Source organism: Eretmochelys imbricata, chromosome 1, assembly GCF_965152235.1.
Source record: "Eretmochelys imbricata isolate rEreImb1 chromosome 1, rEreImb1.hap1, whole genome shotgun sequence".
NCBI classification, from domain to species: Eukaryota; Metazoa; Chordata; order Testudines; family Cheloniidae; genus Eretmochelys; species Eretmochelys imbricata.
Genome location: NC_135572.1, coordinates 165004565 through 165020858, shown reverse-complemented (window position 1 = coordinate 165020858; position 16294 = coordinate 165004565). Strand labels below are relative to the sequence as shown.

The 16294-nt window shown below is 45.8% G+C and overlaps 1 protein-coding gene across 1 annotated transcript; it reads left to right on the top strand.

The window, feature by feature from the left end:
• Window positions 1-10810: 10810 nt before the first annotated feature.
• KCNE2 (potassium voltage-gated channel subfamily E regulatory subunit 2) lies at window positions 10811-11188 on the top strand. The gene has a single exon (XM_077807258.1). The coding sequence runs from the start codon at window positions 10811-10813 to the stop codon at window positions 11186-11188; it is 378 nt and encodes a 125-aa protein (XP_077663384.1).
• Window positions 11189-16294: the final 5106 nt, after the last annotated feature.

Genomic DNA, 16294 nt, shown 5'->3' with positions numbered 1-16294 from the left:
GCCAAATTTTAGCTAAAGATTGGTAATGTTGTTTGCTACAACTACTCTGCGATATGAACCTGGTACAGGGCCGGATTAACCTTTTGCGGGCCCCCATTGAGGCAATGGAGCATGGCGCGGGGAGGTCAGTCCCCAGACCGAGGGGTCAGCCAGGGACATGGCATGGCAGGGGCGGCCCTGCTCCACCCAGCCCAGCACGAGGGCACTATTTACAAACCAGCAGTTGCCAGACGCACAGTGGCCCTGTGATGCCAGCATGCTCCTTCCCCTCGGGGGGCGATCCCATGCCACACCACAGAGCCCCCTGCCCAACACCACCCCGACTCCCTATGACCAGAGCCCCCCCTGGACCCACTATGCACAGCGCCCCCCCACCACCAGAAGTGCACAGCGCCCCGCACAACACCACCCCTGCCCAGCACTCCCCTGCCCACAGCCCCATCACAACTGCCCAGCACCCCCCACAGAACCCCACTCCCTATTGTCCCAACACACACAGATCTTCCCCACCCCCTCACAGCCCAGAACCTCCCCCTCAGACTCCCCAGAGACCCACTCCCCCATGCCCTGCCTCCCGGCTGTACTCGCCGGCCTTGCCGGGAGGTGATTGTATCTGCTGGACTGAGTCGGCAGCACAGCCAGAGCTGGTCCTGAGGCCGGGAATTGCTCTGTCCCTTCCGAAGTGGTGCGATCAGCCAGGCCAAGGCCTGCCCCAGCCAGGCTCCCTCAAGATGCACTTGCCGGGAGGAGCCCAGTCAAGCCCCCCACACTGTCCACCCCCGCAGGCTGAGACTGGAGGGAGAAGATTGCCTCCTTCCTTTGGTCCAAGTTTACAGAAGAGCTAGGATTTGGGTCTGGTATACAGACTAGTCCATGTACCACGTCCTTTGCTGAATGCATCCAACTAAGTGAGCTGTAGCTCACGAAAGCTTATGCTCAAATAAATTGGTTAGTCTCTAAGGTGCCACAAGTACTCCTTTTCTTTTTGTGAATACAGACTAACACGGCTGCTACTCTGAAACCTGTCCTTTGGGATGTAGTCTGAAGGTTAGGGACAATATCTAGGCCTGCAGCCAGCTCGTGCTGTGAGCAGATTGTGCTAGCTGGCAGAAGCAGAGGCCGGCAAACTGCTCCTTCTCAGAGGAGCTGCGAAAGCACCCAGCAGGGTATAGCAGGTAGTGGCCTGCCCACAGTTATGTTAATAAGCCATTCTTGGGCCACACACATAGCCCGCTCTGCCACTCTCCCTCCCCTCTGTATGGCTACATTGGGGAGGACAGGATTTTGCACTAAAACTTTGACACGTAGTGCAACTATTCATGGGTGAAGCTCATTAGGTTCAGCTTGGATAAATATCTCAACAGTCTGACCAGTATGCAAAGCTTTTTGATCTGGAAATCTCACCCAGTCAGGCTCTTGCATGAGATTTCCAGGTTCAAATGAGATTGGAAGTGCCATCAAAGTAGCCTTTCTGATGATGGGTAGGCAGGAAGTAAGTTGTGATTACTGTTACCCGTTGGACACATATTGTGCATACAGCTAGCCTGGGCTAAAACGTTGTGAGAGATACCCCTCCAACACAAAACACAATATGGCTCTTTCTGATTCGGGGGTGAAGGGTCAGCTCGGTTCTTAGCAGCTAGAGGCCAGATTCTGCCTGGCCCTTGTGTGGATGCCCAGTGGGATGAGGATGGAGGTTGTAAGGAGCCTTGTGACCTCCCCAGCACAGATTACAAATGGGCCAGGGAGAATTGCTATCCCTGTACTTTGGGAAGTGAAGTCAACCCCCCTCTGCAAGCCTGAGAACCACTTAAAGCCAGCTTAGTTCTCAAAATAGGGCTCAAGCAGTGCCCAGACCTCATGCTGGGCTAGCCCTTTGCACAGGCTGAGCATTGCCTGGCATGTCAAAGTGTTTCCGAGTTCATTTTTTAAATTCAAATGTAAACACTCATTTTTGTGTAGGGAAAGCTAGAGTGGTACGTTTTTAGGAATGACCTGAACAAGTTGTGGGCACAGTCCAGGAGTATGGGGCTGGATGGAAGAAGGCACAACTTTATTCCCACGACTGTCATTCCCGCTCCCTCCCCCTAATAATCTTGGTTTGCTTGGATTGGTTTCATTCATACTGGAAGGTAAAAGTCATTGGTTCTGTGGAGAGAACTGTGTTTTCCAACAACACTCCATGAAGACACTGGGAAAACAAGCACACCATGTGTACAGTGTGTGCTAACTGGGGCAACAGTTTTGTTCTTCATCGGACCCTAATGAATCTACGCTACTGAATCTATCTGTTTCACTGCCCCAGCTGTGTTACTGAAACTGTTACTTAGTAATGGCATGTTGACTGTGGGAAATCATGGTTATACTGTGTGCAGGGCCAAATTCAAACGGTTAGAGTGTGCACAAGCATGTGTATGTGCATTTCCAATTGCCCACTGCTCCCCTAGAGATAACTGAAGTGTAGCGTCCAATTCAAAAAGCAGGGTCCATCCTAAGCTGTCACAAGTACAGTGCCTGCTTCCATTATTTACAAACATCTTTTAATTTCATTCCAACATACTTACACAAGGCACCAGCTTCAGGCCCCAGTGAATACACCACAGTTTCAATGCAACAGACATACTTTAATGACCTTTGAAGCCCAGGTGAAAATGCATTTTCACCTGGATCAGAGAACGTTTGTTGGCCCTCACATTGTTCTGTTCTGCGGGGAATGTATCTACTTTCTCTTCCGTGTCCCTGTTTCCTGCTGAGAGAGCTTTCTCTACAGTCATGATGCTGTGACTAAATCAGGCCCTGATCAAGCAATCCGCTCTTCATTGCAGGACCCTCGAGTCCACTTGGCATGCCATTGAAGGCAATAGAATTCCTCAGTGGGCAGGGGCTTATCTGTGTGAATATAGTTGTGGGATTGGGGCCTTCATAGACATATTCATTTAGATCCAAATTCTCCAAGGTATTTAGGTGCCTAACATTGTTTTCAGTGGAAGTTAGGTACCTAAATGTCTTGAAGGCTCTGGGTGCTCAACCTCACTTTTGTTGTGATGTCTGACTTGTGAATCACCAGGGTCCTGCTCCTACAAGTTCTGCAATTCTTGTGTGGTTTCTTGTCAGCCTTAGCCCTAGCTGACTTTAGTGCAGATTGGAGTCATTCAGCACCTTGCAGGATAGAGTCCTAGATGCTGACAAGGCAAATTATTTGCCTCTTTGTCTGCGTGTTTAAACACACAGTTGAGGGAGAGCTTGGAACAGCAAGGTCATTTGATTTTAAAAAAGAATGTACAGAAAAGTTTAACATTTGTGCAAGGGCCCCCCCAGGCCTGAACATTTCCCAGCGTGGTGATTAAACCTATAAAGCCTTTCATTAAATGAATGCACTTGGACAAAAGCTACTAATGCAAAACCCCCAAATGATTTAAAGATTTTTTTTTTTTAATTTCGAAGCATAGTTTAGGGTAAAGCTCAGAAGTCAGAGCTACTCTTCTGCTAAAAGTAAAAAAAAGAGCAAGACCCATGGAGAGAAAGATGTTGTGCTCTGTACACATGAAAACCACTGTTCTCAGCAGCTTTTGCTAGGAATGGCTATGGGTTTTTGCTCTGGCACAGCTGTTGCTGTTGTGTCTTGGACTGCCCTTCAGTGGTTCCAATCACTCCTGGAAGATAGAAGCTAGTCAGGGTTTCTACATCTCCAGCGAGGCATGTGACATATGGTGTGCCTAGAAGAATCTGTTCTATCTCCCCTGTTGTTCAACTCGGCAAGATCATTTTGAACTACAGGGCAGGTTATCAGTGTGCTGAGGACGCGCCTCTGGGTTTGTTTTGATCTGGGAACTCAGCAAGCTTGGCGGGTGCCATGGAGAATGTTTGGACAATGTTTCCAGCAGGGCTATCCCATTCTCAGTCCTGAGGAGACAGAAGAATTGCAGGTGATCAGTAGGAGGCTGTGACAGGTTCTCAGGGCATCCAGAACTGTAGGTCACCCTGCTACCCTTCTGCCTTAGCTGTAGAAGGCTTTGTTGGTGCTAAATTGTGTGACCTGCCACCCTTAGCCAGCCAAGCAAACACCTGAGAACTCCATAAGTCCTAACTTTGCCTTGGTGTACTTTGGTTCCCGAACTTGCCAGAAGCCTCTCCCTGCAGCATCCAGCCCCTGTCATGCGACGCTCACAGAAATGACCAAGCTTGCTGTCTCCAAAGAGACGGAACACACCCCAGCCTGTTGGCTCAGCTGGGGACGCTTTCCTCCCTCTCATATAACAGCCCGGTGATGAATTTCTCATAAAAACAAGAATGAGTTTATTACTAAAGAACAGAGATGGAAGTGACACGAAGCAGCGATGATAGCAACAGAAAATGGTTACAAAACAAAAGTATAACCACGGTTCCTAGTGACTAAAACTTAGCTCTACAGGCTTATCCTTGACTAAGATAAGCAACCTTTCAGTGTCACTCACCCAACATGGCTGGGGATCCACCCTCCACCACAGAACACAAAGGGTGCTGACCTCTTTTTCCCCTCAGCGATGGATAAGGCTATGTTTATGTCACGGAGGTCATGGAAGTCACGGAAGATAGTGTCCTTTGTATTGGTTACACAATACTTGATTCATAACAGACACCAAGGCAGACCAGTAACATTCCTTTGTCTGGGGAAGACTTGTTTATCCACCCTGCTTGGTTACATGGTTGTAAACACTTTTTTAGTCTACACATACAACTTTTTAATTAACTGCCATACAGACATCATGCAACGCCAGTGATGACCTGTGTGACATAAGTTTTCATCTGATAGCTTACGAGACTTCTTTATAGATAAATATCATGAGAGTAATGTGTTAGGTGTAGTGAGTTTGTCAGGCCTGATGGGAGTTGCTGTTACATGGCAATGAACCCTTTGCCAGTGGGCAGTGAGGGGCTCATGGGGTCACAGAGGTGACTCTATTTGTCTTTGTGTCACTGCTTATCAAACGGTGGGTAGTCAGTGTGGTTAACTCCAGTCTCTCAAGGTTACTTGAAGGCATGTGCTGGACCAAATAAAATGGGTTGCGTTTGCTTTTTCCTGTGAATACGTTGTGCAGGCTACACCCTTATTTATCCCAGATAGCTGGCACGGCAACAAAACATACTGCCATGGCAACAGTGCTCAGTTACTGTAATTACTTCCATGCCATCCTGTGCAGCTTGTGTTGAAAAGAACAGCACATCCATTCACTGGACAGAGCATGATTGCACCACAGCCACCTTGCATTCTCTATGTCAGCTGCATACAAAGCACCAGACTGAGATCAGTGTTGCCCCTGCTGGTTTTTAAACACTTTAGGATAGAGGATCTGTTTGTATTCTAGACTGTCCCCTTCAGACTTGTCCTGGTGGGTATTTGCACTCTCACCCCAGCTACATTTAGGGATTCTCCATGCACTAGGGCTTAGACTGGCAGACGATTGAGCTGCAAGTGTGTGTGTGCATGTGTAGAACTCACTGCCCTTCTCAGTCCATCCTGCCACACTTTTAAGTAATCACTGAAAATGTCTCTGTGTCCAAGGTGTTTTAGTATGATCACTGATGGCCCTGTTAGGTAGAACTTTCCCATTTCCTCTCTTCCTGGAAGTCCTCCCTCCATTTGTTTATGTGACTTTTATTGTTTTAGAACAGGTAGTAAATATTGTACAGAATCCTGAGCACCTCACAGGTGGGGCACTTTATACATACAACTATTAAGATATTTAGAGACAGGCCTTCCCCAGCACTCCAAATCCAAACACTCCTGACTTTTGGGGGCATTCAAAGCCCAGACACAGACCTAGATCAAAAGGACCTCTCTCTAAAGTGGGCTGTATTAGAAAGCCAGATCCAAATTGTATGGCTCAGACCATCTCTAATAATGTTGTTATTCAGCTCCATGTTATCTATCTAGCTAATCACAGAAAAAAGAATGACTGGCTAGCTCAGGATTTGGCAGTGTTTCACGGTGACTTTCCTCTCAACTACAAGTGGTTGGGCTTGGATGCAGGAGCCGCGGACAGAGCTGGATGGAGGCAGAGACACCACACGTCCTTCTGTAGGCCACCCACCACTTGGAGTCATGTGATTTCATCTGTATCTCAGCTTTGATTTTTTTTTTTTGTAAGTTTCTAGTCCTCATGGTTGTGAAGAAGACATTGAAAAGCCTAAGCATAACCTATATAGTGACATCTGCTTGAGTCTGCCAACAGCCTGAACCAGTAGCTTTGAGAAGGGTGAACTTCCCTGTGCTTCTCACTAGAGTGGGAACTCCAACACCCAGCACGCTGGCATGGCTCCACAACAGCCACCCCAGCAGATACACCTTGGCTGCAGAGTAAATAAAGGGACCCACTTGCTGCCATCCCTGCCCATCCGCTGGGGAAAAGGGACCCCTGTTGTTGTCCCTGCTGCACCCAAGGGAAGAAGAGCCCCTTGCTGACGTCCTTGGTGGAAGAAGAGGGATCATGCTGCTATTCTTGCCTCTCTTAAAAAGAGAAGGGGGGTAGGAGGTTCCCTTGCCACTGCTACTCCAGTTGGGGACTCCACAGGGGCTCCTCTGTCATGGTGTCCCTATGGCCCTGGATTGCCCTAATTCAGCCCTGGTCCCAGGGTGAAAGGCTACAGCCTGTGTTATGCAGGAGGTCAGATTAGATGTCCATGGTTGTCCCTGTGGTGCACAACAGAGAGAATCCTGTTGCCATCTACCTACTACTTGTGAGCTCTAAGGCAATGCACACAGGAAGCAGCAAAATGGAAGCAGTAGCTGTAAAGGCTGCTGGGAGCCCACCAGCACTAGGACATGTTCATGCAAGGAGAGTCATCCATCAGAAGCAATGGCAATAGCCATGGCAATGTCGGCAGCCTGGCACTAACTTCAGTGGAGCTTCGCCAGGGGCCAATGCTTTTTTTAATACCAACAGCATTCATTTGCATGCTCTGAGCAGGCTGATCGTATGGTACTAGACTACTTGTGCTTTTGTCTAGCTCCTCACAGGTTGGTGTGTTGGAAAACCTATTTTCTCTGGGAATCGCTTAGGGGCAAAACGCCTTGTAAAATGGCAATGCTCTTTTGGGGAGGAACTGTCCCTTACTAGGTGTTTGCACGTGCCTAGTCCAATGTTCTGAGCTGGGGCCGATGCATCCTTCTCCTGGCCACAGACCATTACAAACCTTCACAACAAAGAGGTCTCGGCCCCATTAGAGTAAATCGCTGCTATGTCTAAGGTGTGACGTAAGGGCTTTTCAGCTCGGTTTCTGCATGGTGCTTGTTCAGAAGCAAAGTTAATGTGCAATTCACTTTTTAAAAAATGAGTTTCATCCTCTCGCCTCTACCAATGGTCTCCCTCCAGGTCAGGGTCGAGACCATGTTAAAGAGACCAGCATGGAGAGGCTTGCCCAGCTTCTGCCTGTGCTGTACCTGTTCTACGTGAAAAACGAGGACTTCGCCGTTAAGAGCTGTCATCAAGCTGACATCTTTCATGAGCTTTCCTTTGGAATATAAATCATTGCAAAGAGGAAGTGTAAGGAGGGGTAGAGGACTTCTGGAGGAGCTATCTGGTAGACATCAGAGTAGGAAGCTGATGAGAGGTGAAGGTGTCTGCACCTGAAAAAAACAAAAATCCCCCAAAATTAAATTAAAATGAGGGTGGCTGTAGGCCGTGGTCAGATAGGTGCTGCCATGGGCTCAACATGCCAAAAGGGTGCTGTGGCTCTGGGAGGAGATCCACTGCAAGAAAACTGGATGTGGCCAGAAGACCTTCATGCTTGAGGAGCCCATCTCCTGCAGTGTGAGCTCCAAAAGGAGGCTGGATGGCCAATAAAAGGAAGGTGCACCATCTGAAGCACCTAGGGAAAAGGCAAAGGAAATGGCAAGGCTGGGGCAGAGGAACTGGGAAGCTACCCAAGGGAGGAATCACAGAATTGTAGGACTGGAAAGGGATCTTGAGACGTCTTCTAGTCCAGTCCACTGCATTCAAGGCAGGACTAAATATTATCTAAACCATCCCTGATGGGTATTTGTCTAACCTGCTCTTAAAAATCTTCAATGATGGAGTTTCTACAACCTCCCTAGGCAATTTATTTCAGTGCTTAATTACCCTGACAGTTTGGAAGTTTTCTTAATGTCTGACCCAAACTGACCTTGCTGCAATTTAAGCCCATTGCTGCCATTTAAGCCCATTGCTTCTTGTCCTATTATCAGAGGTTAACGAGAACAATTTTTCTCCCTCCTCCTTGTAACAATCTTTTATGTGCTTGAAAACTTTGTTATCAGGTCCCTCCTCAGTCTTCTCTTCTCCAGACTAAACAAACCCAGTTTTTTCAATCTTCCCTCATAGGTCGTGTTTTCTAGACCTTTAATAATTTTTGTTGCTCTTCTCTGGACTTTCTCCAATTTGTCCACATCTTTCCTGAAATGTGGCACCCAGAACTGGACACAATACTCCAGTTGAGGTCTTATCAGCACGGAGTAGAATGGAAGAATTATTTCTCATGTCTTGCTTACAACTCTCCTGCTAATACACCCCAAAATGATGTTTGAAAAGAGTAAGAGCTGGGAGGATTGGGGGGGGAGGGGGGGAGTGGGGAGAGGGAAGGTACTTATAGTCGTGACTTGAGGAGGGAAGGAAGGAAAGTAGAAAATTCTACTCTTCGGGTGACAGTACACCAGCTGTGCAGAAAAGGTCTTTTACTGTGTCTCTATGCAGTATTCAGCACATCACGCTGAAGTTATTCAAGGGGCCTTCTTTTCATTTTTTAAAAAACACATCTTGACCCTTTGCCTATAATGTGGAATCATGGATCAATACAGAACAAGTGATGTCAATTTATAATCTTAAAAACCTTCATGGTGTTCTTTTAAACTTTATGGTATTACAGTAGTTACAAACTCAAAGGGTGTGGTACACTGTTAGCCACTAAGATTACGTTAGTTTTCAGCCAATATTTAACTTTCCAGTAAGATTAGATTTAACGTTTCATTTACTATAAACATAGAATCTAGAGTACAATGTGGTTATTTCACTGTCCAGTATATAGCTTAGTCCAAGGTGCCAGTTTCTTGAAACTGAAGATTTTTCTCTTCCCTTCAAGATTATTGTAACATTAGCAAGTGAAGTTTTAAAATCTCAATTGTTGCTGTGAATTTCATTACACGAAGGCACAGAAGAGGTAAGTTTCTTTTATAATTCTTCATTTCCAATAGAAAAATCTTTTCCACAGGAAGTCATAAATAATAAACAAAATGGAATGTTCATGACAATTTTTAATTGTACTTATTTTCACAGAAAATTAATTAGGTCACCTTAATCTTACACAGTTGTGTGAATATGTGTGTTCACACACACACACACACACACCCATTCAAGGAAAAGATATGTGATAGTAGTAGGCCATTTAATTGAGCAGATGAAGACTTAACAAGATCCAGTGGCTGGACGATGAAGTTAGAAGAATTCAAATTGGAAATAGGATGAAAATTCTGATCAGAGAGGATAATTCCTCATTGCAGCAGCTTACCAAGGGATGTGGTAAATTCAGCATCACTTTAAGTCTTTACATTGAGATTGAATTGGATACTCTAGCTCAACCACAACTCATTGGGCTTGATAGTTTTTATGCATGCAGTAGCAAAGAATAATATCCACTGAAGGAATTACTGGTTGAAATTCAAAGGCCTGTGTTATGCAGGAGGTCAGACTAGATTATCATAGTGGGCCTGCCCTTCATGTCTTAAATATCTGTGAAGTTGTGATCCAATCACAGCTTTTTATTTTATTTTAAACAAGAAAAAAAAACACCCTAGGAAATAAACATTTTGTTTGAGCTTTTAGACAAAGAAAATCTAAAGTTTCAGTTCCCACCGCAATCATGATACACCACAATGCGCAGAGAGAAATGCAGTAACGTGGCATATTGTGCAGTAGCATCAAATATTACACATACAACTATGGGCGTATCCTACCCCTGGCTAGAGGGGGACCTCTGGCCGTGGAACTGGTGTGGTTCCAGTATGTAACAAGGACAAAATTTGGAGGGGGCGGTGTAGGGGGCTGTATTTCCAGTGAGATGTTCCAGCAGCAAGAATGGGACAGGTAGGGGCACATATTCTGGGTTGGGACTGCAGAATCTGCTACTTCACGCTCTTCCCATTCTCCCCCCACCCCACCTGGGGGTGCAAAGGCCACAGTGGGTACTGTAGGCACTGTGCATCAGTAGTCTCTGGGTAATAGCTCTGCAGCAACACCTGCCTGAAGAGCAGGATTCCTTCCTCCTGTCCCTCACTCTGCCTGGCACTCAGCTAGCACTTTGGCCGGGGGGGGGGGGGGGGGCGCTCTATATTTGGATATTATGCTCTTACAAATGCATTTGTGTGTGTTGCGTATGGGTATGCCAGATTTTCATTTGTTTAGATGAAACAAGAAATGGGTGGCTGAACTCTGTGTCGATATACCTTGTGTAGCCCCATTGATTTGAATGGCACTGTCCTGGCTGCTAGTCAATGCAGAATTTGACCATTCCTACTGAGCCAAATCCTAACGGTCTTACTCAGCTTTTACTGAGTCCTAACTTAGACAACGCTCTTCAATTTGTCAGAGTACAGACTGAAACAGAACTTAACTAAAAATTGAGTAAAGACCCACTTGATCCCCTAAACACATGGTAAAATGCAGACACTTGGGACCAGATCCTCAGCTGGTCTAAACTGGCACTAAATTTTATGCTAACTGAGGGAATTGACCCTGCAGTTGTTATAGTACAGAATTAAAAATATCTATATATTTGTTTTCAATGGCAGTGCACTGGAAATATGGTGGATTTACGAAACTTCACCCAGATATTGGAAGATGTTTTCAAAAACACATTTCTTAACTACATGAATAACTGGCGCCGGAACATGACAGAGGAACAAGATGCGCTGCAAGCGACAGTTGATGCAGAAAACTTTGATTACGTTATCTTGTACCTCATTGTAATGATTGGAATGTTCTCCTTCATTATTGTGGCTATCCTTGTGAGCACGGTGAAGTCAAAGAGGAGAGAGCACTCTAATGACCCGTATCACCAGTACATTGTTGATGATTGGGGTGAAAAATATAAGAGCCAGATTCTGAATCAAGACGACTTGAAGTGTACAATCCATGAAAACATCAGTGTAAGGGAGAAAACAACCCCTAGATTGCCTTGATTTCTTGGAGATCAAGGCAAACAAACCATAAAGCCATGTACGTAATGTACTGTTTTCACTAGGATTCTGAATTGCCATCACATTGTCTGATAAATAGCCAGAGATGTCTAGGTATAGATCGTTCCAGAGAAATTAAATCTACTCCTTCACTGTGAGATTTTTGGGTGAGGCTACTTAGTCGGCCATCCAAGAAAGAGAAGTATTCATACTCTAGTTTGATTTTCTATTCTGCTTGACACTAGAGAGGCATGAAAACACCTAACAAAAATTGCCCCCAAACTATGGGCAGATTTAAAATCTGGATGTGGATCTGACTCTGAATATCCCAAATCGAAATAATGGACAAAACCAAATCCCCAGATCTGAAGACATGGGAACTTCAAGGTGCTCAAAATCCGGATCATGATCCAAACAGGGTAGCTGGAGCTCATCTCTTACAATATAATAAAATCTTGTAAAATAAATTTACACGTAAACTGTCTGAACAATATTGTATGGTGCTAGCCATAGGAGATAACCTAACCCTCCATCCATTCAGCATGAATAACATTGATTTTACAATGCAAATTCCCATTAGCTCTCAATTTGATATTCTTCCATATCCAAGACAAACATTTAAAATACAATACCTCAAAGAGTCCAGTTTTAATGCTACAGAACTCCAACCTCATCCTTTAAGCACCTGCGGGTTATCTGCACTGGGCACCACCCACCTTCCGGGGTTCCACCTTTGTGCCTGAAGTCTTTGGAGAACCAAATCTTTCTCATAAAGCCTGGTGCTCTCTAAAATGTATAACACATTCTTCCTTAGTTAGTTGTCTTAGTTAATCCCTCCTCTTTTTTATTGTCCAGTGGAGAAGGCTGGGAGATGGGAGACCTGCATTATACCCACTTTTCAATGTTGTATGTGGCAGTCAGGACCCTGAGAACCAGTGAGGTCGTGTGTGTGTGTGTGTGTGCGTGTGTTCACACATGGAGTGGTGTAAGGATCCCAAGCATCGGACCGTACTCCTGCCAGAGACACAGGCAGGGGTGAAAGTAACTGAGGCCACTTACCAGTACGGGGTGGCTCTGGCCCCCGGAAGGGGTGGGGCCTCGGGTGGAAGGGCCGGGGCTGGAGGGGTTAGCATCCCCCAGCCAACCCTTCCAATCCGGCTGGCCCGCACCGCCCAGGGCTCCCGTGTTGATTTAAAGGCCCCACTGCGGCGTCCGGAGCCCCAGGCCCTTTTAAATCGCTGGCCCTAGGGCAGCTACTCCCTTTGCCCCCGCCCCCCCGTCCGTCCGTCGGCGGCCAAAAGGGGCAGCAATATTCAAGCACTGCAGGGTCCTTTGCCACGGCAGTGCTTTAACATTGCTGCCCCTTCCCAGCCCCCACCCCTGGTGGCCCTGCCGGTACGGACCCTACCAGCAGGGCCGCCGACAGGGGAAGCAAAAGGGGCAGGGACATTAAAGGGCTGCTGCGGCAATGCTTTACTGTGGGCTGGGTATGGGCTGGTGCGGGTTCTTCCCGGTACGCAGTACCGGCCTCTACCAGCTCACTTTCACCCCTGCACACAGGTGCACTTTTTAGGTTTTCTTCCTGCATGGGAGAGCATAGGTGGGTGGGTTTCTGCTCAATGTGAACAGGTTTCTCGAGGCAGAGACTACGTCTTCTCCTATGTTAGTAAATCCTCACCAGGCTGGTGCTCAAACAATAACTATAGGTGGAGCTGATAGCACCACCTATCATTAAGGCACATAGGAAAAGGGGGTGGGAGCTGGGTGCAGATGGATAGGAGCAGACAGGGAGGAGGCAAGAGCTGAAATGGGGACCAGGAGCAATGGGGTGAACAGGAGAAGGGCAGGAACTGGGTGGGGGGGGGTGGATCGGAGCAATGAGAGAGGGAGATACGGTGGTGTTGGGACGGATAGGAGCAGAGAGGGACAGAAACAGGCTGAGGGCACAGGCGCATATCTGGGTTTGTAATCACTATAACGCATTGCCCTCCAGAGCTTGGAATAGAACCCAGGAGTCCAGAGTCTCTACATTTCTCTGCCATCAGCAAACAGCTATCCTGCTAATGGCTGGACCGCACAGAATGTAACACTCTATTAGTGCTACCAGTTATTCCATTAGCTCAAGTGGTCGAGGTCTCTTGTGTGGATCTAAAAGTCCCAACCCTGCTGATGAGTGATGTGAGAGTCAATATGATTCTACCATGATGGGATTTCTGGTTCCTCAATTTGTTTTATAAAAAAAATAGGAAAATACATTAAAAATAGTACATGAAACGAATGTGAAGGCTGCAAAGTCAAGCACCCAGAAGTTAGGAAATACCAGAATTCAGATTGCCTGAGCAACATTAATTCAGCTCCAAGTGTGTATGTGTTATGATACAGTCTTTAATTACAGAATCACAAACCATTTTTTCCACATGACCCCTACTTCATTCAGTGCACAGAATGGACCTGTTCTGGGATGAATTAGGGTTGTGTAGTGGGTGAGGCTGTTGTGTGCAGCAGGGCCTGCCCCTCATGCTGGGCTACTTAAACCAAACTTTTCACAAGTGGGCATTAAATGTGTGTTCCTCATTTTTGGCTGCCAGGCTTGAAACCCTGAGGACAGATGTGCAGAAGTGCAGAATGCTACAGCTCCACCTGAAGTCAATGGGAGCTCTGCTTTGAATATATAAAGTGCTACAGAATGCTAAGTACTCTGAAAACTCAGTCCCTACATGTCTCAAGTTAGGCATCCAAACTTAATTAGTTTCAGCACCTACAGGTCTTCCCTTTGCGAGTTTGTTACTCATGGGATTCAGTGACAAAACAGCCTTCTGAAAACTACACAAGAACGCATTTAGTAGGAACAATGCATTTAGAGAAAAAAGGATTTTAAAACAACAGTTTTCATGCATGTCTGTCTGTTCTAAAATTTTACACTGTCCTGATGGTGAACTAGTCAGACCTAACTTCTTTGGACACCCCAGCGGGTGCCTGCACAATTCCTCCATCTCTTGACCCTTTAAAAACATTTATGGTCCTCTTTATCTCCTGTGTTTCATGGCTTTGGCCCTGCTCAGTTTTGTAAGTTGGTACCAGGAGGTAGAACCTTCACAGCTGATAGTTTAGGCATTATCTCTTAACAACATCTATGTGGCGGGGTGACCACTGTTTCCCTGCCTGCTTGTTTTTCCTGGCAGCCCTGTTCATCCAGGATAGCCATATAGTAAACATCTCAATAACCAAGCCAACATACAGTATTCATAAATTACTACAGAGCAGTTCCAAATTCATCATAATAACATATATCCCAAGATGTAATACCTCAGGGAAGTGCAGGCCATGGGCAAGACTCCATTTAAAGTCACTCTGAAACATGATTTTTAATGGAATGGATCCTTTATTTCATAGAAGGTTTCAGTGCTGAACATAATATGGTCATAGTGAGGGACTTAGGCTCAGATCCTCAATGACATTTAGCTAAATACACTTGAGAATGTGGGCTTTAAAATGCTCCCTGTGCAGCCTTCTCTAAATAAATTATGCAGCCTGAAGCTTTACCAGGATTTTCCTGGCAACAAACGCTGGATCAATACATCCCACCATGTTAGTAATATCATGTAAAAAAAATTTCCGCGATTTCTAAAGGGCTAGATTCTGACCTAGACCACACACCTGGGCAGGAGGGTCAGAACCCTCTTTGCTACCTGAGTTATAGGCTACCTGGGCATTGGGTGTGGGTGGCCAGGGATGTGGGGCACTGCATGCCTGTTTTTTTTTCCCCACCCCAAGTAGGTGGTGAGAAGTGAGAGGAGCTGAGGCACCAGGTTGGGGATAATAATTTACGGCTGGTAAAAGCTAGAAGCAAATGACTACCCTTTGGAGCAAGGAGGGGATTGAGGCTCCCAGCACCACAGTTCATTCTCTGCATGACTCCTGAGGTGCTGCAGCAACAGGTCCCCCTTACTATGGCCCGTGACACTAAGACACAAAATAGTCAGGACCAAATTCTGCTCAGGCACACCAGTGTAAGACCACAGTAACTTCATGTACTTCACTGATTTACATAGGTGAGACTGTGAGCAGAATTTGTCCCTAAACTTTTGCCAGGGCTTTGGTCTGTGAGCTGAGCATGGTTTCATTGCACACACATTGAAAAGGATAACCACAGGACATGAAAATCTCTTGAGAAATTCACAGTTTAGGCATTAATTTTTCCATCACTAGAAAGTCCTGTTCTATTTCTATCCAGGTTACTTTGCTTAAGGCCTTCTGTTTCCATTTAGCTGCCATTTTACAGTGAGCAGCTATGTGTGTTTGGAATAACAAAAATACATCAGAGTCCAGCAGGGGTGAACTAGAAAGACAATACTTGTGCTATTCAAGGAATGCTGTTAGGTCGAAAATCATGTATTGAAAATAATAATAATATATAAATATAAATAAGACATAATATGTCATGTAGGGCTACATGGCAAACCAACACCATTTGCTATTCAAACTGAAGGAGTGTTGCAGTTTTTTTGCATGTAATTCATTTAGGTTGGACATTGAAACTATAGAGATTATCTGCCTTGCATGAACTCTTCAAACATGGAGGGACAAATGCACTATCTGGGTGAGATCCTCAGCTACTGTAAGGTGACTTTAGCTTTATTGCTCCTCAGCTGTATTGACTTCACTGGAGTTGTGCCGATTTACACTTGCTAAGCATCTGGCCCGCATTTACTTAAACCAATAACATGTATAAAATTGTATCAGAGCAATTCTTTGAAAACATTCTTTAAAAAGAAGCAAACTGCCCACATTTCCTGGTTTCCTGTGTTCCTTGTCATGGTATCTTAGGACCTTGTTAGAAAAGAAAACAGGCAGTGCATAATTGGGTGACTCTCTCTGGCTCCCATTAGCCCAAGGCTAGGAGAGATGATCGAGCAGCTGGAACACTAGACTAGGATTCAGAAAACTTGGTTCTGTTCCCTGCTCACCCACAGTCTTCTTTTGTGAGCTTGGGCAAATTAATCTGTTCTATGCTTCAGTTCCCCACGTATAAAGTGGGAATAGCACTTCCCTATCTTGGAGCGGTGTTTGTAAGGATGATGTCTGTTAATGAGTAAGAGGTCCTCAGAC